General features: G+C 48.3%; 1 protein-coding gene across 2 annotated transcripts in view; it reads left to right on the top strand.

Moving 5' to 3' along the window:
- Positions 1-2,133: 2,133 nt before the first annotated feature.
- The window catches only part of pik3c2b (phosphatidylinositol-4-phosphate 3-kinase, catalytic subunit type 2 beta), a 61,807-nt gene continuing 36,062 nt past the window's right edge, over positions 2,134-27,878 (top strand). For both annotated transcript variants that reach the window (XM_079747302.1, XM_079747301.1), the window contains exons 1-16: positions 2,134-2,388; positions 13,718-14,591; positions 14,739-14,839; positions 15,843-16,003; positions 16,252-16,369; positions 17,965-18,076; positions 18,378-18,457; positions 18,604-18,667; positions 18,796-18,942; positions 19,188-19,221; positions 19,405-19,600; positions 20,905-21,027; positions 21,354-21,521; positions 22,646-22,757; positions 23,932-24,074; positions 27,107-27,295. In XM_079747302.1, coding sequence (XP_079603428.1) covers positions 2,384-2,388; positions 13,718-14,591; positions 14,739-14,839; positions 15,843-16,003; positions 16,252-16,369; positions 17,965-18,076; positions 18,378-18,457; positions 18,604-18,667; positions 18,796-18,942; positions 19,188-19,221; positions 19,405-19,600; positions 20,905-21,027; positions 21,354-21,521; positions 22,646-22,757; positions 23,932-24,074; positions 27,107-27,295 — 2,627 coding nt within the window. In that variant the 5' untranslated portion in view covers positions 2,134-2,383. The remainder of the gene's footprint in view (positions 2,389-13,717; positions 14,592-14,738; positions 14,840-15,842; positions 16,004-16,251; positions 16,370-17,964; positions 18,077-18,377; positions 18,458-18,603; positions 18,668-18,795; positions 18,943-19,187; positions 19,222-19,404; positions 19,601-20,904; positions 21,028-21,353; positions 21,522-22,645; positions 22,758-23,931; positions 24,075-27,106; positions 27,296-27,878) is intronic.

Below are 27,878 nucleotides of genomic sequence, written 5' to 3'. Positions count from 1 at the left end.
GAGAGGGGTGAGGGGAGGTGGAGAGAGAGAGGGGTGAGGGGAGGTGGAGGAGAGGGGTGAGGGGAGGTGGAGAGAGAGAGAGGGGTGAGGGGAGGTGGAGGAGAGAGAGGGGTGAGGGGAGGTGGAGGAGAGAGGGGTGAGGGGAGGTGGAGGAGAGAGGGGTGAGGGGAGGTGGAGGAGAGAGGGGTGAGGGGAGGTGGAGGAGAGAGGGGTGAGGGGAGGTGGAGGAGAGAGAGGGGTGAGGGGAGGTGGAGGAGAGAGGGGTGAGGGGAGGTGGAGGAGAGAGGGGTGAGGGGAGGTGGAGGAGAGAGAGGGGTGAGGGGAGGTGGAGGAGGGGTGAGGGCAGGTGGAGGCTCCAGGTGAAGCTGGAGACTAGACCTGGAGCAGGGCCTCCTCTGTGTGTGTGATGGAGCAGGGCCTCCTCTGTGTGTGATGGAGCAGGGCCTCCTCTGTGTGTGTGATGGAGCAGGGCCTCCTCTGTGTGTGATGGAGCAGGGCCTCCTCTGTGTGTGTGATGGAGCAGGGCCTCCTCTGTGTGTGATGGAGCAGGGCCTCCTCTGTGTGTGTGATGGAGCAGGGCCTCCTCTGTGTGTGATGGAGCAGGGCCTCCTCTGTGTGTGTGATGGAGCAGGGCCTCCTCTGTGTGTGATGGAGCAGGGCCTCCTCTCTGTGTGTGATGGAGCAGGGCCTCCTCTGTGTGTGTGATGGAGCAGGGCCTCCTCTGTGTGTGATGGAGCAGGGCCTCCTCTGTGTGTGTGATGGAGCAGGGCCTCCTCTGTGTGTGATGGAGCAGGGCCTCCTCTGTGTGTGTGATGGAGCAGGGCCTCCTCTGTGTGTGTGATGGAGCAGGACCTCCTCTGTGTGTGATGGAGCAGGGCCTCCTCTGTGTGTGTGATGGAGCAGGGCCTCCTCTGTGTGTGTGATGGAGCAGGACCGAAGAACAAGTCTTCAGAGGAGTCCATCACAGATGGTGCGGTAATACATGAGTGATACCCGATTCCTGTTCCTCACTTCCTTCCACTGTAAAGAAAGTACACACCTTATATGGACATGCCAAATGGTTGAATATGATCATCTGTTGCTTTATTATGGAGACAATTTATTCAGAAATGATGTTGTACAATTAAATTCATATTAATTATTGATATTAATTGTGGAAAACCGAGTATGTGTGCAGAGCTGATGAATATCGATTGTATGCATGCTTCTGGAATATCTCCGGTCATCCACCTTGACGTGTGCCTTCCTTCCCATAACGAATGGTGAGTGGAGCGTATCCTGTAGCTGATCGCTGTTAGCAGTACTGCGTCCCACCACAAGTTCCACTCAACAATGGTAGTTTGTGGATTGGACATCATTAGGTCAAGAAAAAGGATTCAATAGATGTTAAACTAGCTTTTCCGCCATCAATTATGATTTATTCTTAGTTTAACTGTAGCCTGTATTTTTAAAATTACAGATCAATTAATTGAATTTGCTTCCTGAAAGTAGTATCTTATTATTGGCACTGAACATGATTAATACTCAAATGTGAATCGATCCAGAAGTGTTACAAAGATATGATTTATTAATTACAACAGGCAAAGGTCAATGGATGTATCTATTAAACCTGTTTCCTTCATTGCCCTTGTTTCACTTTTTAGAACAAAAGCTTGAACTTCTATGTCGTTTTGTCTGAAGATTATTCAGACAAAAGACCCAGAGAAACCCAGTACTATGGACAAGATAATAATGTTTTTATTTGTATTGAAAATGTATCCAAAATAGATGAACAAACAAGCTGTAACACGTGCTGGATACAGGCTATGGGACTATGTGGATAAAGAGGAACATGACATCCCTCACCAGTGGGCCGTCACACATTGGAACATAGAAACTTTGTACAACGTATGTCCCCTAGCAAAGTGTGTGTGAGCAGGTGAGTAGGGGCCAACAAAATGCAGTTAGAGATAGGGGTGAGTGCAATTGGAGTAGAGAGAGAGAGACAGGGGTGAGGGCAGTTCACACCAGTATGAACACGGTGTGATTGCGGTGTATGTCCACAATGTGTCGCTGCTTCCTCGCGGATGTTCTCCACACGGAGTCGCTCCACGTACGGCGGACTGAGAGCGACGCACCGCCCGGCCACACCGCAGCAAGTCGGCCACAACACAACCGGAGCACCGCGGGGACGGACCGCATTGTTCCCCACATGTAGCAGGACCCAGAGCAGCACATCCTCTGCGTCCTTCACGCTCGGAGCCACCGGGTGACGAGTCCAGTTTGGAGACTGGTTTTAGTGGTGCTCATCGTGATCACTGGTTCCGGAACTACTTCTCCAGTGCGTTGAGAGTAAATCTATTTTTAAAATGGCAACCAGTCGCTCACCGCGAACACAGACGCGATGAGGTGAGTCCACGACCTTTACTAAAGCCCCGTATCGTCCGCTGTCTACACGGTCTGTTCCTCACGGTGGTCGGTTCTGTTGGGGTCTGGTGGGGGTCTCTCCCCGCCGGGTCGTGAACCCCCACAGTGCTGCTGTGGCACCATGCATTCACTCATTACTGTAGCTGGTCGGGGTAAGGGCTCCTTATCCGATGCCCATGTTACTAACATACATGTGTTGTTTTTGTAGCAAGACAATAACCTGCTCAGTACGATACCCGGCCTGCTGTAGGGCTGCCGGTAGATGGAGAACCTTACCAGCAGCGCGGCACCGCGGGCTGGACCGGGGCAGGGGAACCGGGTCTGCTAAGCTGTCAGACACCAGGCCTGGGTCTGGACCGGAGCAGGGTCTGCTGTCAGTCACCAGGCCTGAGGTCTGGACCGGAGCAGGGTCTGCTGTCAGTCACTAGGCCTGGGTCTGGACCGGAGCAGGGTCTGCTGTCAGTCACTAGGCCTGGGTCTGGACCGGAGCAGGGTCTGCTGTCAGTCACTAGGCCTGGGTCTGGACCGGAGCAGGGTCTGCTGTCAGTCACTAGGCCTGGGTCTGGACCGGAACAGGGTCTGCTGTCAGACACCAGGCCTGAGGTCTGGACCGGAGCAGGGTCTGCTGTCAGTCACTAGGCCTCGGTCAGGACAGGCTGACAACTACAACATCATCGTGTGTGTGTGTGTGTGTGTGTGTGTGTGTGTGTTGCTTCCGTCCGTCACAGTCCCCAGACCTTGATAGTGGTGATCCTTTTCATTTCACTGCGCTGTAATGGAAATGAGATGTGTTGGATTTGTGTGCCCAAATCAAACCCAAATGAGCCGAATACAGCCCAACACCACTAACTATGACCGCGTCCCCAGGGCTCATTGATCCTCAGGGCTCAGTGACCCCCAGCGCTTGATGAATCATGGGATGTGTAGGCACATGTGCTGTTTCTGTATTGAAACATTTCTAATAAAGAAAGCAGAAATTCTCAGTGTAACCAGCATTAGTGATAATAGCCTAGCAGTAGTTCTATTATCATATATTTTCATAACCACTGTTATGGTATTTCATGTGATGGCTCAGGGTGAGAATGAAGAAATTACCTTTTTCATTTGTTTTGTCCCTCCATACCTTTTGTTTGGCATGCAGCCTGGCCATCAACCAGTTGGTGTAGGTCATGAATGACAAGCTGTTGAGGTACAACCTGCTCTAGGTCATGTTGAGGTGCAGCCTGCTCTAGGTCATGTTGAGGTACAGCCTGCTCTAGGTCATGTTGAGGTGCAGCCTGCTCTAGGTCATGTTGAGGTGCAGCCTGCTCTCGGTCATGTTGAGGTACAGCCTGCTCTAGGTCATGTTGAGGTGCAACCTGCTCTAGGTCATGTTGAGGTACACTCTGCTCTAGGTCATGTTGAGGTACAGCCTGCTCTAGGTCATGTTGAGGTGCAGCCTGCTCTAGGTCATGTTGAGGTGCAGCCTGCTCTAGGTCATGTTGAGGTACACTCTGCTCTAGGTCATGCTGAGGTGCAGCCTGCTCTCGGTCATGTTGAGGAACACTCTGCTCTAGGTCATGTTGAGGTACACTCTGCTCTAGGTCATGTTGAGGTACACTCTGCTCTAGGTCATGTTGAGGTACAGCCTGCTCTAGGTCATGTTGAGGTGCAGCATGCTCTAGGTCATGTTGAGGTGCAGCCTGCTCTAGGTCATGTTGAGGTACACTCTGCTCTAGGTCATGTTGAGGTACACTCTGCTCTAGGTCATGTTGAGGTACACTCTGCTCTAGGTCATGTTGAGGAACACTCTGCTCTAGGTCATGTTGAGGTACACTCTGCTCTAGGTCATGTTGAGGTACAGCCTGCTCTAGGTCATGTTGAGGTGCAGCCTGCTCTAGGTCATGTTGAGGTACACTCTGCTCTAGGATAAGTGGGCCTGTATATAATGCTAGATGTCTGTTTTTGGTTGTAAAGTGGTTTGATCCTGGTTTGAGGTCATCCTATGTGTATTATATTCAAACGAACAGTAGGCCTTTCAATTATTATAGATAACATTAGTTTGCTAGCAGATAGGTATGCACGATATTTACAAAATATCATATTGTGCTATTTTTTTAATATTGCGGTATCTATACACATTTTGATATGTTAAAAAACAGAAACTTTACGGGAAAATTCCTCAAAGTTCATAGTCTCTCACTTTGTGAGGAGATGCGCCAGATAGCAACACGTCTGACGTCCAGACCTGACTCTGGACTGGGAGCTGACCTGTGTTCGGATTTCACTTTCCCGCAAAAACATATCCTGGGAAGCTAAATCTTCTGAGTGGCACTGGGTGGAAGAGAAGCCCTTATGTTGCCGCTGTTTAAAATTATTTTTAGTAGCGTGCCTTTCGATTGTTGTTGAAAGGCAGTATATGGCCAACGTTCATTGGCTGGCCTGCGTAAGCGTAGTTCCTGAGCATTTGACAAGTTTTGCTATAATGTTTGCCCTCCAGGAATAATCACAAGCCTCAGTAGCAGCTTGTGCTGCTTGAACATCATTTTTTTTATTAGAAGATGTTATTGTTATCATGGTTTGAGTCCCAGTTTGTCTAGCAGCCTGTTGAGAAGCTGAGGAGAATCCTGGTGCGCCTGGTGTGGCCATGACGTTCGGTTGTAGTAGGGCTGCTCAATTATGGAAAAATCATGAACACGATTTTTTTGGTCAATATTGAAATCACGATTATTCAAACGATTATTTTTGAGTTTGAAAACATGATGTATTTATTCAGCATGAATAAATACATCAAAAACACTTTGTAACTGAGAACTTAAATTTCGCCTTAGAAAGTACACAAAATGGTCAAATAGAAAATGTTCAAATCTAAAATAATGTACAGATATTAGGGGTGTAACGGTACACAAAAGTCACGGTTCGGTACGTACCTCGATTTTGAAGTCACGGTTGCTTGTTTGTCCTTAGATCAGCAGCAATGAAAACACCAATAAACTTGGTTATGGAATTTGCATTTCTGAATTCCCAGACAGGGGTTGTTGAAATAGTGTCGTGAGCTGGGTTTGCACAGCTCGTTTTTTTTTCACAGCAACGGTGATAGTGCCTTTTGATAGTGCCTGTGCATGTTAAAGTGCTGTACTTAACCTCTTCAACTCTCGAGCATAAACCTAAAAAATAGGCTGGAGCTTAAGAGGTTAAACACGGAGAGCCCTCTCCGTAGCCGAAGAGCCTGTCGGAGACCCTCTCCGTAGCTTACGTGCGCATCCAATATTTTTTAACTATCCGTCGACGCAACGGAGACGGCACGGGCTGTGATTAGTCCTCTAACAAAATCATTTCCGAAATCACTTCTCCGGTTTGACTTTGCACCTTATTTACTTTGCTCAGTAAGGACCAATAATACACCAAATAAGATTTAAAAAGCTTTGGAAGTTTATTTACAACACTGCTTACATGGTTTCTAGTCAACATATAAGATCGATTGGGCGGCGAATTGCATTGCGTATCCGACATCCCGACGGAGAACTGCGAATGCTCGAGGGGTCTCCGTAGTTATGGAGTCGGATTACCGAGTCAGAGTAGTATACTTTGGCTAAACGGTCCGGGGGGAACTCCGACTTCAAGTTTTAAATTCCGCATCGCAAAACAAGCCTTTACATTCGCCATATTAACGCTACGTACGCCACATTTACGCACCGCGGTCCACCCAGAAGTGCCTGTAACCACCCAGAAGTGCCTGTACTGTGGTTCAGTACAAATACATGTATCGTTACGCCCCAAACAAATGTATCCAGCTGTTCTCGATTATATTAGTTTTGGGATCGAAATCGCGATAACAATTTGACTAATGGCCCAGCCCTAGGTCGTAGCGGTTGGTAGTAGAAGGCCAGTCTGACCCACAGTGCTGTCCACACACAGGCAATACCAAATCATAACCAAGTGGGCAAGTTAACCACTAGTGATTAATCTCTGTTAAATATTTAACTGATTCAAATTATATCAACCGACAATATAGGTTAACCGCTTGTTAACAAGTTTGTTTGTTGGGCTTGTTGGTCTAGAATGGCGGTAACTTTTGTCTCAAGTATGACTCTCTGAACAATGCAATGCAGCTTGCATTACAACACAATATGGAAGCGTGTAAAAAATAAATAGATTCAGTTTTCTTTTCTTTCTAATCTTTCTTTTCTATATCATTAATGAAAAAGCTGCTCTTAGTCAATTATAAGAATAAGAACTTGTTTGTCGTTCTTATGTCTGGCTGTGAGTTTGCGTGCATGCTATGCGTAGGCTTAATCGCAATCGCGTCAAGACAAATCAGATTGTCCGATACACATTGAAGATAAATTAAATCATTTTAAAATGACCAAAATGATCCCTCTCTGGCAAACAGAATGTTGCAGCAGGCAAACAAATTAAATAAAAAATAATAATAATTGTAAATTAAAATTCAGATTATTAATTTATCTGCATGGAAACGGAATCTTTCTAGAGAGAATCGCGATCAATTTTATTTTTTTTCAGAGTAACCTGTCAACCGAACTGCAAAAAAAAACTGTAGCCTGAAGTTCTTCCGTGATCTGGCCTTCACTTAACAAATGTATTCATTTTCCATCTATTAGTCAAATAAATAAGGTAATCAAATCCAATTGGTTCAATTTATTGAGCATTTTAGAAGGAAAAAAACACTCAATCAGTGTGCTGAATTGAAACGAGTTGAAACAAAACAATCATTTTTGACAAGAATATGAATGAACAGTATTGCATACTTAAGGCTCAAACTGAAATTAGATTAAAGTAAATTTAAGGCACAAACTGAATAGAATCAAGTAACTGAAGCACAACAGCAAAAAGTATAAGTCCTGGGGGGCTTGGATATCAACAGAACTCCACTTGCAGCGCATGGGCCTGAACAACAGAACATCAACAAAAATATATTATGTGAAAGACGGAAATACAGTATGTCTAAAACATTTCCAGTTAACATAACACATAAGCTCACCTACTGCATCACACATTCTTGTTAAAAAAAGAGAGCATATCTACGTGCTCAGGGATAGGCGGCTTACAATCAAGCCCGCCGTGGTAAAGACTCTGCTGGAACGGAGGTTGCCGGTGTAGCCAAGTATTCCAAGTATTAAATGGCATTAGTATACACGTTTATGAACAATATGTAATTAATATAGCTAATGAATATATTTAATTAACTTTAGGCAAAATTTTAAAAAAAATCCGCTACAGCTAAAGTCGAATACCCACGTCATTTCGAATAATCAAATACTTGAATAACTGTGCCCATCCCTAGTCAGCAGACTGCAGCAGTACTGGTGATGATGATGGTGGTACTCCACAGTGAAACGCTGAGGGAAGGCACATGTTGTGGACTGTGCAGAAGAAACTTGATGTTGGTTATGTTATGAAACACTTAAGCCCAACTATCTCACTCTCTTTGGCAGATGTCAACCCTTTATATGGTCAATGCTATCATAGCATTAATTTGGACTGAGATTCGGTGAACAACATTGAATAAGCATCTTCAGGGATTGATAATTGATCACACTCGGGTTACTACTGACCCGTTCACAAAATGGCCTGACCTTTTGGTGGGCCTTACCTCCTGTCCCTTCTGTGTCGATGCTTTATGAATCCTCTGCTCCGAAGGACGCTGTTGTGATCCTGCAGAGATGGGACAAACACATGTTTACGTTAATTACAAACACAGGGATTTCCTCTGAGATGGATACATTGATATAACAGACTTCACTTTATGTTGTTCAACCACATTATTCTCTGCCTCCAAATCCACATCTCCAACTCTGCAAGTCCTACCACTAAGATAGCCCAGCACCAGACAGAGCTGTGGTGAAGAACTGATCCAACGGGTGTGTGTGTGTGTTATTTGTATGTTTGTGTATATGTATGTGTATGTTTTTGTCTGCACCATAGTGTTACCCCATTGTCCCCCAGTGGCCTATGAGCCGTGTGAATGTGTCTGACCCCCCCTCCCCATCCATACATACGCACACAGCCCCTAGCACTAGCTCTTTGTTCTTTCCTGTTCCATTATGTGGGAGCCCCCTATCTAGCCCTGAGGGAGAGGGCTTTATACCTCTGTGGGAAGGAGATGGCCAGGGCTCAGCACCCATTGCTCCTCCCTCCCGACTTCCCTCTGGCCGGCCGCCAGTCCAATCTTTTTGTCGTCCCCAATTTGAGAAGAGCCCCGTTGAAGCCACTGACAAAACACTTCCAGCTCAACGCCATGCCCGCTCTCATGACGCTCAGAGGACAGACCTCACACAACCGTAAACTCTGCAAATGAGTCACTGATGAGTTTCTTCACTGGCTGGCGTTGTCCCTGCTGGTATACTAAAACACAGACTGTGTTTTAACACCTGACTGGCCTGCTGATGTGAAAATGCTGCTCATGCCCTTCAAGTTTAACGGGTTAATCACATGCTATATCTTGGTTGCTGAGATGGTTTGTGAGACATGTCTGAGAGTCAGAGCGCCCTTCTCGGCCGCTGTAGCCGTAGCTTCCTGATTCTAAAATGGCCACTAACCGGGGCGTAGATATTGGAAAGAAACCCTGATCATAGTATGTCGAGTTTATGCTAATTGGGCCAAACTTCACCACCTCAACTCAGAGCCAGACGTCATAAGAACGACAGGGCTATTAGGAGAACATCCTCAGTCATGTGTTGCGAGGCTGCGCTGATAAACGTTATCATCACTAATCGTTTATTGGCTGGTAAATGTCACAAGTTTATAGCATAGGGTGTGTTACATGAAATATGAATCACTGTTTAGTCATTGTCATTACCGTCTGCCCGCTTGTGTTCAGGGGCTTCTGGAGAGACAGCTTCAGTTCAGTTTGTGCTCAAAGGGGGACAGTCCATTAAACATGGAGGATCTCCTTGGATTTAGTCTGATCATTATCAATACATTGAATAGGTCCTTGTGTTAACCTCAGTTGAATATACACCCCGAAAACAACAGACCGGAGACAAGCATGAAGCATACAGTTGGAGTTTGGTTTAAGTTTGACTGCCAGTTACGAACACACTTCTCAAAAGAAAGTGTCTGTCCTGCGAGAAATGACATCGAATGAGATCCCTGGTCAGAATGAAGCATCCTGCCGAGTCGGCCGGGCAGCAGCACAGCAGGGCCAGACGGTGTGGTGTTTGGCCTGGTGCTTTAGATTTCTGTGCAAAATAAGCACATCATCCACAGTTCATGACGGTTTGAGTTGACTCATCCGCTCCTGAATAACATATCAAGCACCGGAGAAGTCTCTCTCGCAATCGCAAAACCCGCGTCCGACCTGCGCTGTTCAGGCGTCCGACCAGCACCCGTGTCCGGCACATTATTTTTCACCCGTTTCCATGGGCGTCAGTTTGGTTTGAAATGTGCTGGGGACAGAGGCGCATTCAGAAGTGCATTTTCAGAAGTGCTGGGTACAATGAGGATGCACTCTTTTTTTCTCTCTTTAGTGCCGGAAATGAAAGGTTCTGAAAGACCGCATACCCATGTAGCTAATTACTAAGGAATAAAATGCATGCAACATCTGTCTGGCAGGTTTTTATGAAGAAACGATTCCAAAAAGCATCAGACATATGACCCACTATGTTCTGCTCCATGTATCCAATGTTGACAACGTGACATGACATGGCTAAGCTACCAACATAAACAAGAGGAGCTAAGAAAGGAAAAGAACTGCGTGTTTAAGTTCAGAAGGGCCAAACGTGGCTACACACTGTGTGGCATGACAAGCGGGCTCACTTCCATGAAACTCGTGTCCGTGCTCGTCGAACGCATGCATGCACACGTGGAAACAGTTGGTATAGATGAGAATCCCAATAAAATGTGACACTGAATTTGAAACCGCACATTGTAATTTCTGCATCCATTATCAAAATATTTATTAGTAGTACAGTGAAAAAAATGAGAAAATCACATTGCCTTGTTGGTTTACGGTGTATCCCCCCAAAATTTCTGGTTCCCCTAAAACTTTCAGTTAGGGGCCACAGTGCTCCTAGTGAAAAGAGTTAGTCTGGAGCCCTGACTTACGAGTAGTAAGATCATATTTCTCACTGAAAAAATGACGAGGCATAAGCTCATATACTGCTTATGTATTATTTGTAATCTGTCCCATTTCAACAAATAACACATAACAGTATTTTAACATATTGCATACATATTATTTGTTGCATTGAACTTGCAGAAGTTGCGCTATTCCTTTGGCTGCTGTTTGTTATGCTAGCCTTCACCACTTCCACCAACACCAACAGGCATGGAGCATTTAACATACCAAAGGAAGGCATTCATAGATTGGATGGAATGCTACTGATATGCAGGAATGCAAAGTTACCTTTAATATCATCATCTAAAGGATTAGTATACAAATGTCATTGAAACTGGTCCAGACACACATCAGATGATATTGTAGATGGTAACAGAACCACAGAGATATAGTATGTAGCTTTACTTGTATTACAATGTCTTGGCCCAATACTTCACATTATTGGTCTCTTGCTCCCTTCATTACAAAGACACCAGGAAACACTGTCCATTCTGCAGCAGATTTAGTTGCATTGTCTTTATTTTACTTGCAGAGAAACTGTATTGTCATTGTCAATAGGAAATAATGGTGCAGCACTACTGACTGGCCAACAGCGCACGCACACACACACGCACACGCACACACACACACAGCTGCTGGGAGCGCCGTCTCTCCCCTTAGCCAGCTGCTGGGGGAGAGACGGCGCTCTCAGCCACGCATGGGTGGGGCCCGCCACATCACCATGACGACACAGGCCGCCGAAGGTCACATTTCCTGGTCTTTTGTCTGCGTTGCCATATCAAGACATTTCTGGAGTCGTGTGTTGTGTGAGACATTTGTACCAACACAACATTTGAATGCTTTTAACAGAGTGGCTTGTGACCAACTTTATTAGCAAATTTTGCACAAATACCAGCCTTCATGTTATTTATGGAGCCTTGGAAATAGTGAATTCAATATCCAACATGGACGAAAATTCGAAGGAACCTCCAGACACGATATTACAGAGACCTTTGACTAAAGGAAAACACGCTTTAACAACCCTGTAGTGTTAGTACCTTATTCCCTTGATCACTCTCACTCACTCCTTCTTATTCCCTAGAGCCCTCTTACTCACAGCTTCTGCTTCCCTAGAGCACTCTGACTCACTCCTTGTTCCCTAGAGCACTCCTTGTTCCCTAGAGCACTCTGACTCACTCCTTGTTCCCTAGAGCACTCTGACTCACTCCTTGTTCCCTAGAGCCCTCTGACTCACTGCTTCTGTTTCCCTAGAGCACTCTGACTCACTGCTTCTGTTTCCCTAGAGCACTCTGACTCACTCCTTGTTCCCTTGAGCACTGACTCACTCCTTGTTCCCTTGAGCCCTCTGACTCACTCCTTGTTCCCTAGAGCCCTCTGACTCACTCCTTCTGTTTCCCTAGAGCCCTCTGACTCACTCCTTGTTCCCTAGAGCCCTCTGACTCACTCCTTGTTCCCTTGAGCCCTCTGACTCACTCCTTGTTCCCTAGAGCCCTCTGACTCACTCCTTGTTCCCTTGAGCCCTCAGACTCACTCCTTGTTCCCTAGAGCCCTCTGACTCACTCCTTGTTCCCTAGAGCCCTCTGACTCACTCCTTGTTCCCTAGAGCCCTCTGACTCACTCCTTGTTCCCTAGAGCCCTCTGACTCACTCCTTGTTCCCTTGAGCCCTCTGACTCACTCCTTGTTCCCTTGAGCCCTCTGACTCACTCCTTGTTCCCTTGAGCCCTCTGACTCACTCCTTGTTCCCTAGAGCCCTCTGACTCACTCCTTGTTCCCTAGAGCCCTCTGACTCACTCCTTGTTCCCTTGAGCCCTCTGACTCACTCCTTGTTCCCTAGAGCCCTCTGACTCACTCCTTGTTCCCTTGAGCCCTCTGACTCACTCCTTGTTCCCTTGAGCCCTCTGACTCACTCCTTGTTCCCTTGAGCCCTCTGACTCACTCCTTGTTCCCTTGAGCCCTCTGACTCACTCCTTGTTCCCTTGAGCCCTCTGACTCACTCCTTGTTCCCTTGAGCCCTCTGACTCACTCCTTGTTCCCTTGAGCCCTCTGACTCACTCCTTGTTCCCTAGAGCCCTCTGACTCACTCCTTGTTCCCTAGAGCCCTCTGACTCACTCCTTGTTCCCTAGAGCCCTCTGACTCACTCCTTGTTCCCTTGAGCCCTCTGACTCACTCCTTGTTCCCTAGAGCCCTCTGACTCACTCCTTGTTCCCTAGAGCCCTCTGACTCACTCCTTGTTCCCTAGAGCCCTCTGACTCACTCCTTGTTCCCTTGAGCCCTCTGACTCACTCCTTGTTCCCTAGAGCCCTCTGACTCACTCCTTGTTCCCTAGAGCCCTCTGACTCACTCCTTGTTCCCTAGAGCCCTCTGACTCACTCCTTGTTCCCTTGAGCCCTCTGACTCACTCCTTGTTCCCTAGAGCCCTCTGACTCACTCCTTGTTCCCTAGAGCCCTCTGACTCACTCCTTGTTCCCTTGAGCCCTCTGACTCACTCCTTGTTCCCTTGAGCCCTCTGACTCACTCCTTGTTCCCTAGAGCCCTCTGACTCACTCCTTGTTCCCTAGAGCCCTCTGACTCACTCCTTGTTCCCTTGAGCCCTCAGACTCACTCCTTGTTCCCTAGAGCCCTCTGACTCACTCCTTGTTCCCTAGAGCCCTCTGACTCACTCCTTGTTCCCTTGAGCCCTCTGACTCACTCCTTGTTCCCTTGAGCCCTCTGACTCACTCCTTGTTCCCTTGAGCCCTCTGACTCACTCCTTGTTCCCTTGAGCCCTCTGACTCACTCCTTGTTCCCTAGAGCCCTCTGACTCACTCCTTGTTCCCTAGAGCCCTCTGACTCACTCCTTGTTCCCTTGAGCCCTCTGACTCACTCCTTGTTCCCTTGAGCCCTCTGACTCACTCCTTGTTCCCTTGAGCCCTCTGACTCACTCCTTGTTCCCTTGAGCCCTCTGACTCACTCCTTGTTCCCTAGAGCCCTCTGACTCACTCCTTGTTCCCTAGAGCCCTCTGACTCACTCCTTGTTCCCTTGAGCCCTCAGACTCACTCCTTGTTCCCTAGAGCCCTCTGACTCACTCCTTGTTCCCTAGAGCCCTCTGACTCACTCCTTGTTCCCTAGAGCCCTCTGACTCACTCCTTGTTCCCTAGAGCCCTCTGACTCACTCCTTGTTCCCTTGAGCCCTCTGACTCACTGCTTCTGTGCTCCCCCTCTCCCAGCAGGTGTCCCAGAGGTTGAGTGTCCCCTCTGTTCCCCGATCAGGGCCTGTGGTTGCGGAGCCTCTCCAGAGGTGATGTCTGCGGCCCAGACCCAGAAGGAGAGCGGGGAGGCTGGCTGGGCGCCCCTGGAGGCCCTGGGCCTCAGCCAGAAGGAGCTGGTCCTGGCGGAGGCCCTCCAGATGGAGTACGACGCCCTCTCCCGTCTCAAACAAGACAAGGGAGTCCCCGGCGGGCCCCAAAGCGGCTCCAAGCCGCTCTCGAAGCCCCCGCCCCCGTCCTCCATTGAGCGCCCTCGGCCCGTCCCCAGCGGACACGTCGGCCCCGGCCCCCCCGGGGGGAACCTGTTGAGGGGTCTCTCCGGGTCGGACTCCTCCTTGAATCAGCCGGCAGGGTCCCGGTCCCCAACACGGTCCGCCGCGCGGCCCCCGCTGGGCAGACCGGCTCCTCCGCGGGGGCCCCTCCCGAAGGAGCCTCTGTACATCCTGGACAGCGAGGAGGACCCCCGCCCGCCGGTCCCCCGCTATGGACCGGCCTCCGGCCCCGCCCCCAAAGGGGCCCCCCCTCCTACCGATGATGTGCCGCCCGCCGTGCCGCCGAGGAACCCCGTCCCGCCCGTGTCCGGCGCAGACAACCCCTTCCTGCCCCCCCGCGGCCCCCCGACCGGGGCCCCGCGCGACGTGAACCTGTTCACCCCGGACGTGGACCGGCCCAAGGTGACCTCGGAGGAGGTGACCTACGAGAGCCTCAGCGCCGCGCTGTCCCGCCTCAACGGCGGGCGGCCGAGCCGGCGGGCCGGCGGGGAGCCCCCGGGGAAGCCCGTGGCCCGGAGCAAGACCCTGCCCCCCCAGGTCCCCCCCAGGACCTACCTGCCGGCCCCCGAGAGCAAAAGGAACCTGCGCCGGGTGTCCGCAGACCCAGTAAGGATCTTTCTGCAAGTTTGGTGTCTCTACTATTGCGGTTTGATCAATATGTAACGATGAGGTATATTTTTAGATCTATAAATGAATAATAAAGTTTACCGTTAGCACATGTTCATGAAGACACCACGATCTGATGGCCTCCAGGTTTCCTTGGAGTCCCGAGCGAACAGCTTCAGCTACGAGCTGTTCAAGGTGTCGGAGGACAGGGACGAGGAGGTGGCCGCCTACTGCCACATGCTGGACATGTAGGTGACATCGCACCTCCACACCCCACGCCTCCACGTCACACCTCACACCACGCCTCATATGACATCACATCACATCACACCTCACCTCACCTCACCTCTCCACATCACACCTCACACCACGCCTCATATGACATCACATCACATCACACCTCACCTCACCTCTCCACATCACACCTCATATGACATCACATCACATCACACCTCACCTCACCTCTCCACATCACACCTCACACCACGCCTCATATGACATCACATCACATCACACCTCACCTCACCTCACCTCTCCACATCACACCTCATATGACATCACATCACATCACACCTCACCTCACCTCTCCACATCACACCTCATATGACATCACATCACATCACACCTCACCTCACCTCTCCACATCACACCTCATATGACATCACATCACATCACACCTCACCTCACCTCTCCACATCACACCTCACACCACGCCTCATATGACATCACATCACATCACACCTCACCTCACCTCTCCACATCACACCTCACGCCTCCACATCACACCTCATATGACATCACATCACATCACACCTCACCTCACCTCTCCACATCACACCTCCGCACCACACAATCACAGCACATCAAACCACACCTCACACCTCACATCACATGTTCAGCCTGAGGCTGTAAACAAGGTGTTTGTGTTTAGCCTGAGGCTGTAAACAAGGTGTTTGTGCTCAGCCTAAGGCTGTAAACAAGGTGTTTGTGCTCAGCCTGAGGGTGTAAACAAGGTGTTTGTGTTTAGCCTGAGGCTGTAAACAAGGTGTTTGTGCTCAGCCTAAGGCTGTAAACAAGGTGTTTGTGCTCAGCCTAAGGCTGTAAACAAGGTGTTTGTGCTCAGCCTGAGGGTGTAAACAAGGTGTTTGTGCTCAGCCTGAGGCTGTAAACAAGGTGTTTGTGCTCAGCCTGAGGCTGTAAACAAGGTGTTTGTGCTCAGCCTAAGGCTGTAAACAAGGTGTTTGTGCTCAGCCTGAGGTCGGCGGACCCGTGCGGCGAGCGCTCCAGGAACACGGGCTTCGTGTGGTCTCCGTCGGTGTCCCAGGAGGAGCTGCAGCAGGGCCTGGGGGTCAGTGTGAAGGTCACGGTCATCAGCGACCACTTCAGGGAGCCGCTCACCTTCACCTGCGACGGTAAGCCCCGCACCCTCAGAAGGTTTCCGTGCACACCGAGATTGAAACGCGTCATGGCGTCACCGCCACGTTACCACCTGCTTAAGAAACACTCGAGAGCGCCTACTGAGCCTGATCCAGGCCCCACCTGGCATTCAGTCCGTCCTCTGTCGACCTCAATATGTCCTCACGTGTTCCGGTTCGTTTGACACCAAGTCCATGGATACCTGGTGGGGCGGGCCCCTCATGAAGTGTTGTTCCCCTGGCAGGCTCTTCCACCGTGGACCTGCTGATCTACCAGACGCTGTGCTACGCCCAGGAAGACCTGGACGTGGACGTGGAGCAGTACCTGCTCAAAGTCTGTGGACAGGCAGAGTTCCTCAGCAAGTAAGCCTCTTGGAAGTTAGCTTAACCATTAGCATCACGTAGATCCATATGCGTGAATATTGGCTGGGCTGAATATTTCAACCATTTCAAGGGTCGTATTCATGAAGGCGAGTTGGAGAGAATGGTCCCTTCTGCGATATTGCAAGTAACTTTTTTTTAAATGTGGAACATTCATAAGGTTTTCCATATTAACAGATATAATGCAAAGGAATACGGAAAGCAGTAAGAATCCCGACCAGCCTTGTGCTGTTGTCAACCCACGTCTGGGTTGGTGCGCTGTGGGCGGGCGGTAGTTTGGTAGACCACCCTCTTGACAACAGAACGAGGCCTAGCGGTTTAGCAGGTCCTCAGAGGGAGGCTGTGGTGGGCTCTAATGACGGGGTCCTCAATCAAGCCACGCGCTGCATGTTGACCTAACGACCACACGGGCTTTACTACCGCCCAGCTAATCCAGACCACAACCCTGGATACTCAGCAGCAACCGCTACCCCGTATCTCTCATAACTCGCTCCCTTTCTCTCTCTCGCTCTTTGTTTCTTTATCTTTCTTTATCTCTCTGTTTGTTTCTTATCTCTTTCTTTCTCTTTCTCTTCCTTCCTTCCTTCCTCTCTCTCTCCCTCCCTCCCTCCCTCCCTCTCTTTCTTTCTTTCTTTCTTTCTTTCTTTCTTTCCCCCTCTCTCTCTGTTTTTGTTTCTGTCTGTGTATTAGGTACTGTAGCATGTCATGTGTGTTGGGCGTATGAAGCTGGTGTCTGTCTGTCGGCCACCAGCAGTAGGAAGTGTGCTGGCTCTGATATCCTCGGGCCCTGGGAGAAGACTTCCTGCCGTTCCTTCTTTCTCCTGATGGCTTGTTTTTTTAATCGTTCAAACAATGACCATACACATGACCTCAGTAGTGCTACACATGTATTCTCCCTCTCCCCCACACACACACACACACACACACACACACAGCCATGGTTATGGTGCGTTGGTCTGGCTGATCTAGCCAGAACGCCCCAAACGAGGTGGTAGTGTTCATTATGAGGATATTAGTGTTGGTATGTGTACAAGTATAACCAGTAGGCCCACTCTACACTCACAAACCAAGAGAGAAATCAATACCTAAGAAGCAGGCAGGCTCTTCAAGCTCTGTCGGCTGTCATTAGTCTACGCCACACTCTGTGTATGGCCCATGTAGGCTTGGATTACATTTAATTATTCATTCCAGTGCTTTTGCTTTAGAGGAAAAACTCTCGGGCTAGGCCGACGCAGCTAAAAGTGATTTCAGTGCGGTGCACGTATATATAATGATAGATAACCTTTATTGAAAGGGCTCCTTTTTAGTGTGTTGCAATTTGTTTTAACATTGTGAGGTACAAACTTTCAAATGTATGGTGAAAGGGGGTTGTTGATTGAATTGTGTATGTGAATTGCTAGTTTGGTCCATCCATTGGACCATCCAACAGCCGAGCCCCGAGTGCTTTTGACTTCTGCAAGACACCATTACGTAACTTGGTTCTCTCTGTCTCTCTCATGTCTCTTCCTCTCTCTCATGTCTCTATCTGTCTCCCGCTCATGTTTTCCTCTCTCATGTCTCTTTCTTCTGTCTCCCAGTTCCCAGACGCTGGCCGGTCTGGAGTACGTCCAGCTGTGTCTCAAGTATGAATGGGACATTCGTCTCCTGCTCACCAAGCGAGCTTCAATCAACACAGAGCTGGCTCGCACGGTCAGAGCAGACACACACACACACACTCTTGTACTGCATGTCTGTTTGCATCCATCGCACGTTATGTTCTACGCTGTTGGTTTGAGTGGTATCGAAAGCTTGCAGAGTAAACTCACACCGTATAGGTTAACTCTGTATAGTCGGTTACAGCGGTTTGTCACATTCATAACGGGGCAAGGCCTTCTCCAGTGGGCCACAGGCTCATCACCATGGTGATCCCTCACTCAGCGATGACATGGTTAGACCTCATGCATTTGAATGTGGTTTCTAATTAGCCCCCTTCTTCTTTTTATAATTGCAGGAAGAAGATGACAAAATGGCGTCCACCATGAACCACTGCATCCTGCTCCAAGAGCGGCCAATCAGACAGACCGTCACCAGGTGGGCCCTGGTTGCTGGGGGCGGGGGAGGCACCATGGATTGGTGATCTAATTGATTCAGAAAACGGCTTGAATATACATATTGTGCATGTAGGGAGCATGACATCATTCCTACTTTGGTTGATTCCAGTTTGGTTTGTGTGACAGGGAGGCACTCACCCTTCTCCTGGATACCTATCACAACGAGGCTGAGGCCTTCATCCTGTCTGAGGTACACACACACATGCACACACATACACGCACACACACACAATTATAGTATGTTGAAGCAATACACATTTTTCTTTATTATTATTTATAAATCCAATTCCTCTACCTGATCGTGTCCCGTTGTGATAGGCTGAGCTGCTGCTGCATGTGGAGCGTCTTGTCCAATCGGTGAAGGCTCTGTGCAGTACTCTGGCCTCCGTGGAGTCGGCCGACCTGACCTCTGCCCTCAGCCAGCTCCCAGCATGCCCTTGTCGCCTGCAGCCGAAGGTTCAGAAGGTAGAACCTGGTTCTTACCACTAGCCAATCCCTAGGATTTCATTTCTCCACCTTAACCCATTTGTACCGGCTTCTGCGCAGCGCAACATTGTATCTACTAGATACAATGTTGCTAGATACAATGTTACAATGTACAATGTTGTTAGATACAATGTTGCCGCGCAGCAGCCGGTACAAATGGGTTAAACTCTCAGACATTTAAGTAGAAAAGTAAGATTTCTCTCCCCTGTTTCTCCCCCTCTCAGGATATCTCTGTATTGGCTGTCAAAGAAAACAGAGGTACGTGAAGTGACCTTCCCCTCATGCTCCAACTAACACACGGGCTCATCCAACGTTAGAGGTGCTCAATGATGTATTCGACCCACCTGTAACTGAGTTAGAAAGAGATTGACGACCTATGTTTACTATCATTCCTAATGAGCCTCTAATGAGCGTGTGTATTAAATGTGGAATGATCTACAGAGAAGGTGGTGGAGAGGCTGACCGTGGCCATCCTGGACCAGGTGGAGCTGTACTGCAGCACCTTCAACGCCAACTTCCACACAGCGCCGCCCAGCAGCCGAGGCACAGCACCCATCCAGGAGGCGGGTGTGGTTAACAACGTGCTCTCCTTCAGCGTCTACTCGGCCCACCGCGTCCCCATCACGTGGGCGGCCAGGTAGAGTCCCGCCCACACAATTACAATTAGGGCATTTAGCAGGCACTTTTATCCAAAGCGGGTTACACCGGTTAATGCACACATTGACACACCGACGGCGGAGTCAACCACGCAGGGCGACAGCCAGTCTGTCAGGAGCAGTCAGGGTTAAGTGTCTCGCTCAGGGTCGCATCAACACTCAGCTAGGAGGAGCTGGGGATCGAACTAGCGACCTTTCAGTTACAAGACAAATGCTGTACCTCCTGAGCTAAGCCGACCCCCACACACACACACACACACACACACACCTTCGACATGGCTGTGTTTGAGACACACTGCACAAAGTTCTGTCAAGCCATCTTTACCACAACCTGAAAATCCAGCTTCTTGTCCCTCCACACACACACACACGCGCACACTCACACTTACACACATGCAAGCTCCCAATTGCAGACGACCAGCTGTTGCGGCTTGAAATCCTGACTCTTAATCCTTGAGCCGGAACATCTGTGGACCAGAGAACCTGAGACCAACCCCCCCCCTCTCTCACTCTTCACCTATTTCTCTTTCTCTACCTCTCTCTTCTCCTTTCTCTCTCTCCTACTCCTCTTTCTCTCTCTCTCTCACTTCTCTTCTCTCTCACTCTCTCTCTCATTCTTCCTCTTTCTCCCAATCTTGTTCTCTCTCTCACCGGTTGGTTTATTCTCCTCTCACCTCATATGTATGTATATGATACGTACATATTGATGACCTACTATATATGACTCAGTAGAATCAGTAGTAGGTAGTGTTGGTGCTTTCCTCTACACTTCCCAGTAGAACAGTAATAAGGCTTCAACCCTCTGTTCCCATCCTGAGGTCATCATCTAGCTCATCGGATGAATTCCAGGGTGTGTCCCTCCCTGCACCCCTCTTTAAACTCTGTTCACTCCAACCACATGAAACAAACGTATGGTTTGAAACCTCTTCGAGCTACGTACATGCACAAACTCTAGCTGCTCAGTTATATGGCTCGATGATCTTGCAGTTCCTCCCCTTTCGATCATGTGATTTGGTTCTGATTAAAGGCAGACCTCTTGGTAATCGAATTGATATTTGCCTGTGTGTGTGTGCGTGTGGGATTGTATGAGTAAGACTTTATTCATTGTAATTTCAAAACAAAATCACGTTATTTAAACGACCCCACAAAAAAACGTTGCTTCACACCTTTTTTCTGTTCTCTTTAGTTCTTTATTCTGAACGTGAATCCGTCCTCAGACGGAGGAGGTCTGAGCAGCAGATGTTTTGAGCTCGATTGTGCTGCGTTGTGTGTCCTCTCTGAACAGTTACGAGGGCTTCTTCCTCTCCTGCTCCCTGACGCACGGCGGGGCGGAGCTGTGTGCTCCTCAGCACACGAGCAAGCAGGCGGTCAGCAAGTACCTATTCCACCTGGTGGTCTGGGACCAAAGGTACCTGCCCCTTCTGTTGTCCAGTGTCACGTGTGCATTGTGTACATGAATATACTATGCCTTCAGGATCCGTGTCTTTTTTTCTGCAACTTGAGTTCAACCACTATGGCTACACTGCCTTATTGTGTTAGTCCTTTAAAGGTGTTATTCAGAATGGTTTAGTTGGAATGAACACGTTTAGGACGGTAGCAAGCCATGCGCTCTATCTCTGGGATGTGCTTGCTTCACTTTGCACAAGTGAATAAGTAAAGTAGATCTGCACAGGTCCTTCTATTCATATTTGATCACCTACGTCCTCTCGTTCTCCCCACCCTCTACCCCTGTAGGGTGTGTTTCCCAGTGCAGATCAACCAGCTGCCCCGTGAGTCCCAGCTGACTGTGACTCTGTACGCCACGGCTCTACCGCCTCCTGGTGGCGCGGAGGAGAAGGGCAAGCAGCGGCGCAGCATTGACGCGCTGGGCTGGGTGACCATGCCCCTCTTCAACTTCAGACAGTGAGTCATGGAGTAACCTGGGTAGCTCTGCTATTGCCCATGAGCACGTATTGGAGGGGGCTTCTGCAACAGAACTGCAGCAGTTAGGATGGAGATCTTTTTAAAATAATATTCTATAGTAAAAGAATATTACTTAGAAATAGATATAGTACAAAAAGATATAGTAAAGTAAGTAGTTCAAATATATATATATATATATAGTAAACAAAAATCTAATATTCTGTAGTCTGGACCTCAGTGGAACACTGGACCAGCGCAGGAGCCAGCAGATGGCTTCTCACTGCTGCTCAGACGCTGGCGTCCTGTTGGCCGCGCCTCACGGTTTTGATGCAAAAATGGCAAAAATACTATGCGATATTCGCTGAGAAGTATTCGAATAATATTAGCAAATCTGTCAATCAAGAACCCCTCACGCACGCACGCACCTCGTATACACGCACACACAATGACACAGGGAGAGGCTTTTATGATGTGTATGAAATCAATCTGTTTATTTCAACCACTGCGCCATCAACATTCAACATCAAAATTATTTCAACGTAGGCTTAGGCAGATAGACCTACATGCGCCGAAAACAGATCGCTATTTATTTTACTGAACACAGCCTGCATGGCGGTGAACTAGACACGTCTTTAGCATATGGAAACTATGGCCAAAAAAAATAACTTCACACGGTGTGTCTTTTTACAATTTATTTGTTACCAGCCTTCGTAGTGTTGATCAGCAGAGAAATTGTCTGCCAAAGACGTTGACGTCGCTTAGCAACCGAGGACGCTGGGGTTGTTACCGTTACCGGAGGTTACCGGACTACTTGCCGAGTGATACGACAGAAAAAAATAAAGCGGCCATTATATGCATAGCAACGAAGAATTATCAAGAATGTATTCACCATCGGAAGTTGTGAAGGCCCATGCCAGTGAACGGAGCGTTCAACAGCATTGAGAAGAGCCTTGTATTATAGAACGATAGTGGCATTCATTATTCGATTTTCTACGTGACTCTGACTATTCGACGATCGTTGCCCATCCCTATTTTGATGTATGGTGGTCCTTGCAGGCCCTTGGACCTGCAAGGTCTCCCTGCTGGGTGTGTTTATTCACTTGTCCTTTCCTGTTCTCCGCCAGTGTTCTGACCTGTGGAAGGAAGCTGCTTGGTCTCTGGCCGTCCATCCCAGGAAGTGGAAATGCACGCTCAAGCTCTCCGAACTTCAGCCAGCCTGACAGCGTCATCCTGCAGGTGCTAAACACACACATGTACATACACACACATGTCACACACATGACACACACATGTCATACACATACTGAAATACCGGGACAAAAACTCAGACACACACACAGGACACACACACAGACGCACACACAAGACACACATGCCCAGGCACACACAGGACACAAACTCAGACGTACACACAGGACACAAACGCAGACGCACACACAGGACACACACGCAGACGCACATATCCTGGGTAGTATATTTAGTATGTTGCTGAATTCTAAAACCCGTCGATACAGCTCAGGTTTCCTTCCCCATGACTCCAAACCAAAGGTATTTTGAACCATCACTGTTCTGTTGACCTTTAGCGTCATGTTGTATTGCAGGGGCCCAGAGGGGCTTCCACTGGAAGTAGCTGAAATCATTATTTTTCTGGTTCTACTTTTGATCAGCAACAACATGCATCATCATTAGCTAATTCAACATAATAGTTGAAGTCTAAACTTTGGTTACATACGTATGAAAAACCAAACGATGACCCCTCTATCAAACCCATCAGGATGGACGGCCCTTGTTCTCTGGGCCACGTGGCTCAAGGAAGCTGTTCTCTGGCAAACAATTTTTACATGTTTAAACCAAAAGGGAAATGATAACTAGTGTCCTCTGCAGGACGGCCCCTTACTGACTGCTCCTCTGGCCCCTTACTGACTGTTCCTCTGGCCCCTTACTGACTGCTCCTCTGGCCCCTTACTGACTGCTCCTCTGGCTGACTGCTCCTCTGGCCCCTTACTGACTGCTCCTCTGGCCCCTTACTGACTGCTCCTCTGGCCCCTTACTGACTGCTCCTCTGGCCCCTTACTGACTGCTCCTCTGGTCCCTTACTGACTGCTCCTCTGACCCCTTACTGACTGCTCCTCTGACCCCTTACTGACTGCTCCTCTGGTCCCTTACTGACTGCTCCTCTGACCCCTTACTGACTGCTCCTCTGACCCCTTACTGATTGCTCCTCTGGCCCCTTACTGATTGCTCCTCTGGCTGACTGCTCCTCTGGCCCCTTACTGACTGCTCCTCTGGCCCCTTACTGACTGCTCCTCTGACCCCTTACTGACTGCTCCTCTGGTCCCTTACTGACTGCTCCTCTGGCCCCTTACTGACTGCTCCTCTGGCCCCTTACTGACTGCTCCTCTGGCCCCAGGTGGACTTCCCCACCTCGGCGTTCGAGGTCCGCTTCAGCACCCCTGGGCCGGCTGACTTCTGCCCGCAGTATGAATTCTCCCGGCTGGACTCAGCCAGCCAGCGCCAGCTGCAGGACGTCCTGCACAAGAAGTCCCTCTTCTGGTCAGACACACACACACACATGGAAACGCACGCACATGCAGATGTATGCACGCATGTGCAAATACATAAACTCGCACATGCACACACACGTACACAAACATACACACTAATAGAACGCACACTGAAATATTAATTAAATCAATAATAGTGAACCAAAAAAAGGCAGATTGGAGACGGACATGGTTGAACAGACAATTTAAAAATCGATATACGAAATAAGAAAATATGCATATTTAGACGGATCGATATGATTCGCGTCAAAACTGAATATGGAAATGTGTAATGATACAAAGGATTTTCTGCTTTGGTCTCTATCTTTCTCCTATTTCTTCACAACGTAATTATCATGTTAGGAAAGGCTTGTGCTTGTCTGGGCTGTCCGAGAGGATTCCAATGCAGGATACCTCAGCTCTGTAACAGTGTGCTCTGGTGAGCACAGTCTCCTAAAGACGAGCAAACACACACGCATGCACGCGACCTCCTGCCTTCTAGCCTTGTTTCAAAAGGATATATAGAGAGAGAGAGAGAGAGAGAAGCATTTGTTTGTGCAGCACACGTAGCTTTCACATCAACCTGTATCAGACACTGAATTATCCGTCTCACTGTCAAACATTGGTATCCTGTTTAAACGCACACGCACGTATGCACGTTTGTGGCTGGATGTTTTGTCACATGAAAAACAGCAATGTGTTTATTGTTTCCCCTTCAAAGAGCCAGCCACTAAGTTAGCAGCAAAGATGAGATGATTTAGAGCTGACCATTAGGAGTGTGTGGTGAGCTGGTGTTACTATATAGAGAGGTAGGGGGATGGAGAGATGGGGGATGTCAGACTGGCAGCTGGTGGCCACGGAGCCCCCTGATCATAACAGCCTTCTACTCCTCCATCCCCCACTTCCTCCACCCTCCCCCCGCCCACACACCCTCTTTGTTCTCTTATCGTGTGTGTGTGTGTGTGTGCTTGTGTGTTTGTGTGTGTGTGTGTGCAGATGCTTTTTATGGCGATTGGTCTAATTAATGTGAATGAAGCAGTAAGAACACGTGAAACGATCTCTTAACAGAACAAAATATATATTCAACCTATTTTAGTCCCGCTAAATAAAAAACGAGACAGTCAAGGATCGAAGCCATAGTTATGAACATAGAGTTTATTTCTCTTTGGGCATGAACAAGGTATCTTGTATATCTAATGCAGGCCTTTTGCAAGGCAAGGCTGGAGTCACATCAGTCATGCAAAACCTACCTAAATTTACGTTAAAGATCTCCTATTATACTACTTTTCTGGTCTTAATTTCTTATTAATGACTCCTATAGAGCATCCTGTCACGAATCACAGCACAAAAAACTATGTTGATTTTCGGTAAACTCTTCCTCTCATCTGGGCGCTTTCAGTATTCTCTGTCAACACTCAGCTTCGTCCTTCTCCGCCCCCTCTCCTGCCAACCCCACTCCGTTGTGATTGGTAACCTTCCGGAAGACCTGCGAAGGGCATTACCATACATGGAAAATCCGGATTGTTCTACGTAAATAAATCCCGGAAATTTGAACAAGTGAATCGCGACCGGCGTCTCTATTGTTAAGTGTGCTGTGCTCTGCACAGCAACCCCAGACGGTCAGCAGGGAACACGTCTAAATGCATGTACGTCATTATTTGACACTTTAGTATGGTTAAATATGACTATAAATCATTATAACAACATTTATAGTTCATAAAAGTCGAAAAAGAATAATAGGTGCTCTTTAAGGGAATTTAGCAGACGCCTTTACCCAAAGCGACTTACAATAAGTACATTTGTCAGAAGAAAGAGTAACCATAATATAATAATAATATAATAATATTGATTCAGTAAGAATGTTCATAGAGTGCTAAGCACTTAAAATCACTAGGTTATATATGAGAATATATGAGATATGGGAGATATGAGTTCTCAGGACCACACTGTCCATCGTGATGAAGGTCTTAGTCCTAGTAGCTTGAACACATTACATTATTACATTACATATCAAAAGTTTGAATCTGTCTCCTGTGTATTTAGGATTTTACATAGAAAAGGGTGCCATTATTTCAGTGTCGCTACACTAAACTATTAATATACTTAGTGGTGTAACTTCATCATTTTCATTTAGCAAAATATTTTCCTCTAAAGTAACTGCCGTGAATTGTGATACATCATGGTCAGTAAATCTTGCTCAGGGAGGACGTGGTAGTAGACTAAACCGTGCCCTGGTATAAACAAGGAGCACAGCCACGAGTGTTCAGCGTGAAACCGTGTTTCTCCTATGAGGACACCTATTGTAGTCCTGAGTCACTTTTATATTCATATTAAAATGTATTTCATACAACATTAGTATTTATTCCTATATCTTTCTGATAATGGACCTCCAGTGTCCATTATTCTGGATGGTCTGTATCAGTACAGACATCCAGGTGTGGATGGTTTGTACTGACTTACACCAGGCCATGTATTGATGGTCTGTACTGACTCCAGGCCAGGTGTTGATGGTCTGTACTGACTTACACCAGGCCAGGTGTTGATGGTCTGTACTGACTCCAGGCCAGGTGTTGATGGTCTGTACTGACTCCAGGCCAGGTGTTGATGGTCTGTACTGACTGCCTCCTCATGTGTGGATGGTCTGTACTGACTGACTCCTCATGTGTGGATGGTCTGTACTGACTGCCTCCTCATGTGTGGATGGTCTGTACTGACTGACTCCTCATGTGTTGATGGTCTGTACTGACTGACTCCTCATGTGTTGATGGTCTGTACTGACTGACTCCTCATGTGTTGATGGTCTGTACTGACTGACTCCTCATGTGTTGATGGTCTGTACTGACTGACTCCTCATGTGTTGATGGTCTGTACTGACTGACTCCTCATGTGTTGATGGTCTGTACTGACTGACTCCTCATGTGTTGATGGTCTGTACTGACTGACTCCTCATGTGTTGATGGTCTGTACTGACTGACTCCTCATGTGTTGATGGTCTGTACTGACTGACTCCTCATGTGTTGATGGTCTGTACTGCCTCCCCAGGTTGACGGTGGAGGACAAGCGTCTGCTGTGGGAGAAGAGGGCCTTCTGCCAGGGGGAGAGCGCCGCCCTGCCGCTGGTGCTGGCCAGCGCCCCCTGCTGGCAGTGGTCCTGCCTGCCCGACATATACGCCCTGCTGAGGCAGTGGGCCTGCCTGAGCCACATGGACGCTCTGGGGCTGCTGCACGCCTCGTGAGTCCGCCATTCAGGGGCCGTAGGGGCCGTATGATGGGGTGTGTGGGCCCTTCTCACCGGGCTCCTGGGATGAGATGCTAAACGTTATTAATGCTGCGTGCTGCATTATTGAAACTATAAATTCAACTATAACGAAGACTACTTAGTTAAGACTTAACTTAGACTATCCGGGGTGCAACAGATCACAAATCACGGTTTTTGAGTCACGGATCGGATCAACAACAACAACAAAAAGATAACAAGACAAATGTGACTTGGCTTTCAATTGCTTTTTCGTTTATTTTCAACATCCATCAATCATTGTGCCACAGTGCCGACACACAGCGACCGTTTTGTCTACTACCGCTTCTCCAACTCCTCCGCCTGACCTGACGTGAACGCACAACTTTATTATTATTTTATATTTCTTTGCATAGTCACCCAATCCGCGGATCACGTGCATTCCGTGAGGGTTGATCCGTGCGGATCACAGATCAACCGTGATGCGTTGCACCACTAAAGACTACTGCTGCCACTACTGCCCATGGGACAAAACAAGTAGCAGCAGTCAGGAGTAGTAGCAGAAGTCCTGGTTTTGGTT

Source organism: Pollachius pollachius, assembly GCF_949987615.1.
Source record: "Pollachius pollachius genome assembly, chromosome: 12".
In the NCBI taxonomy this organism is placed as follows: Eukaryota; Metazoa; Chordata; class Actinopteri; order Gadiformes; family Gadidae; genus Pollachius; species Pollachius pollachius.
Note: the sequence above shows the minus strand (reverse complement) of the source record. Positions and strands in the feature narration are given on the sequence as shown.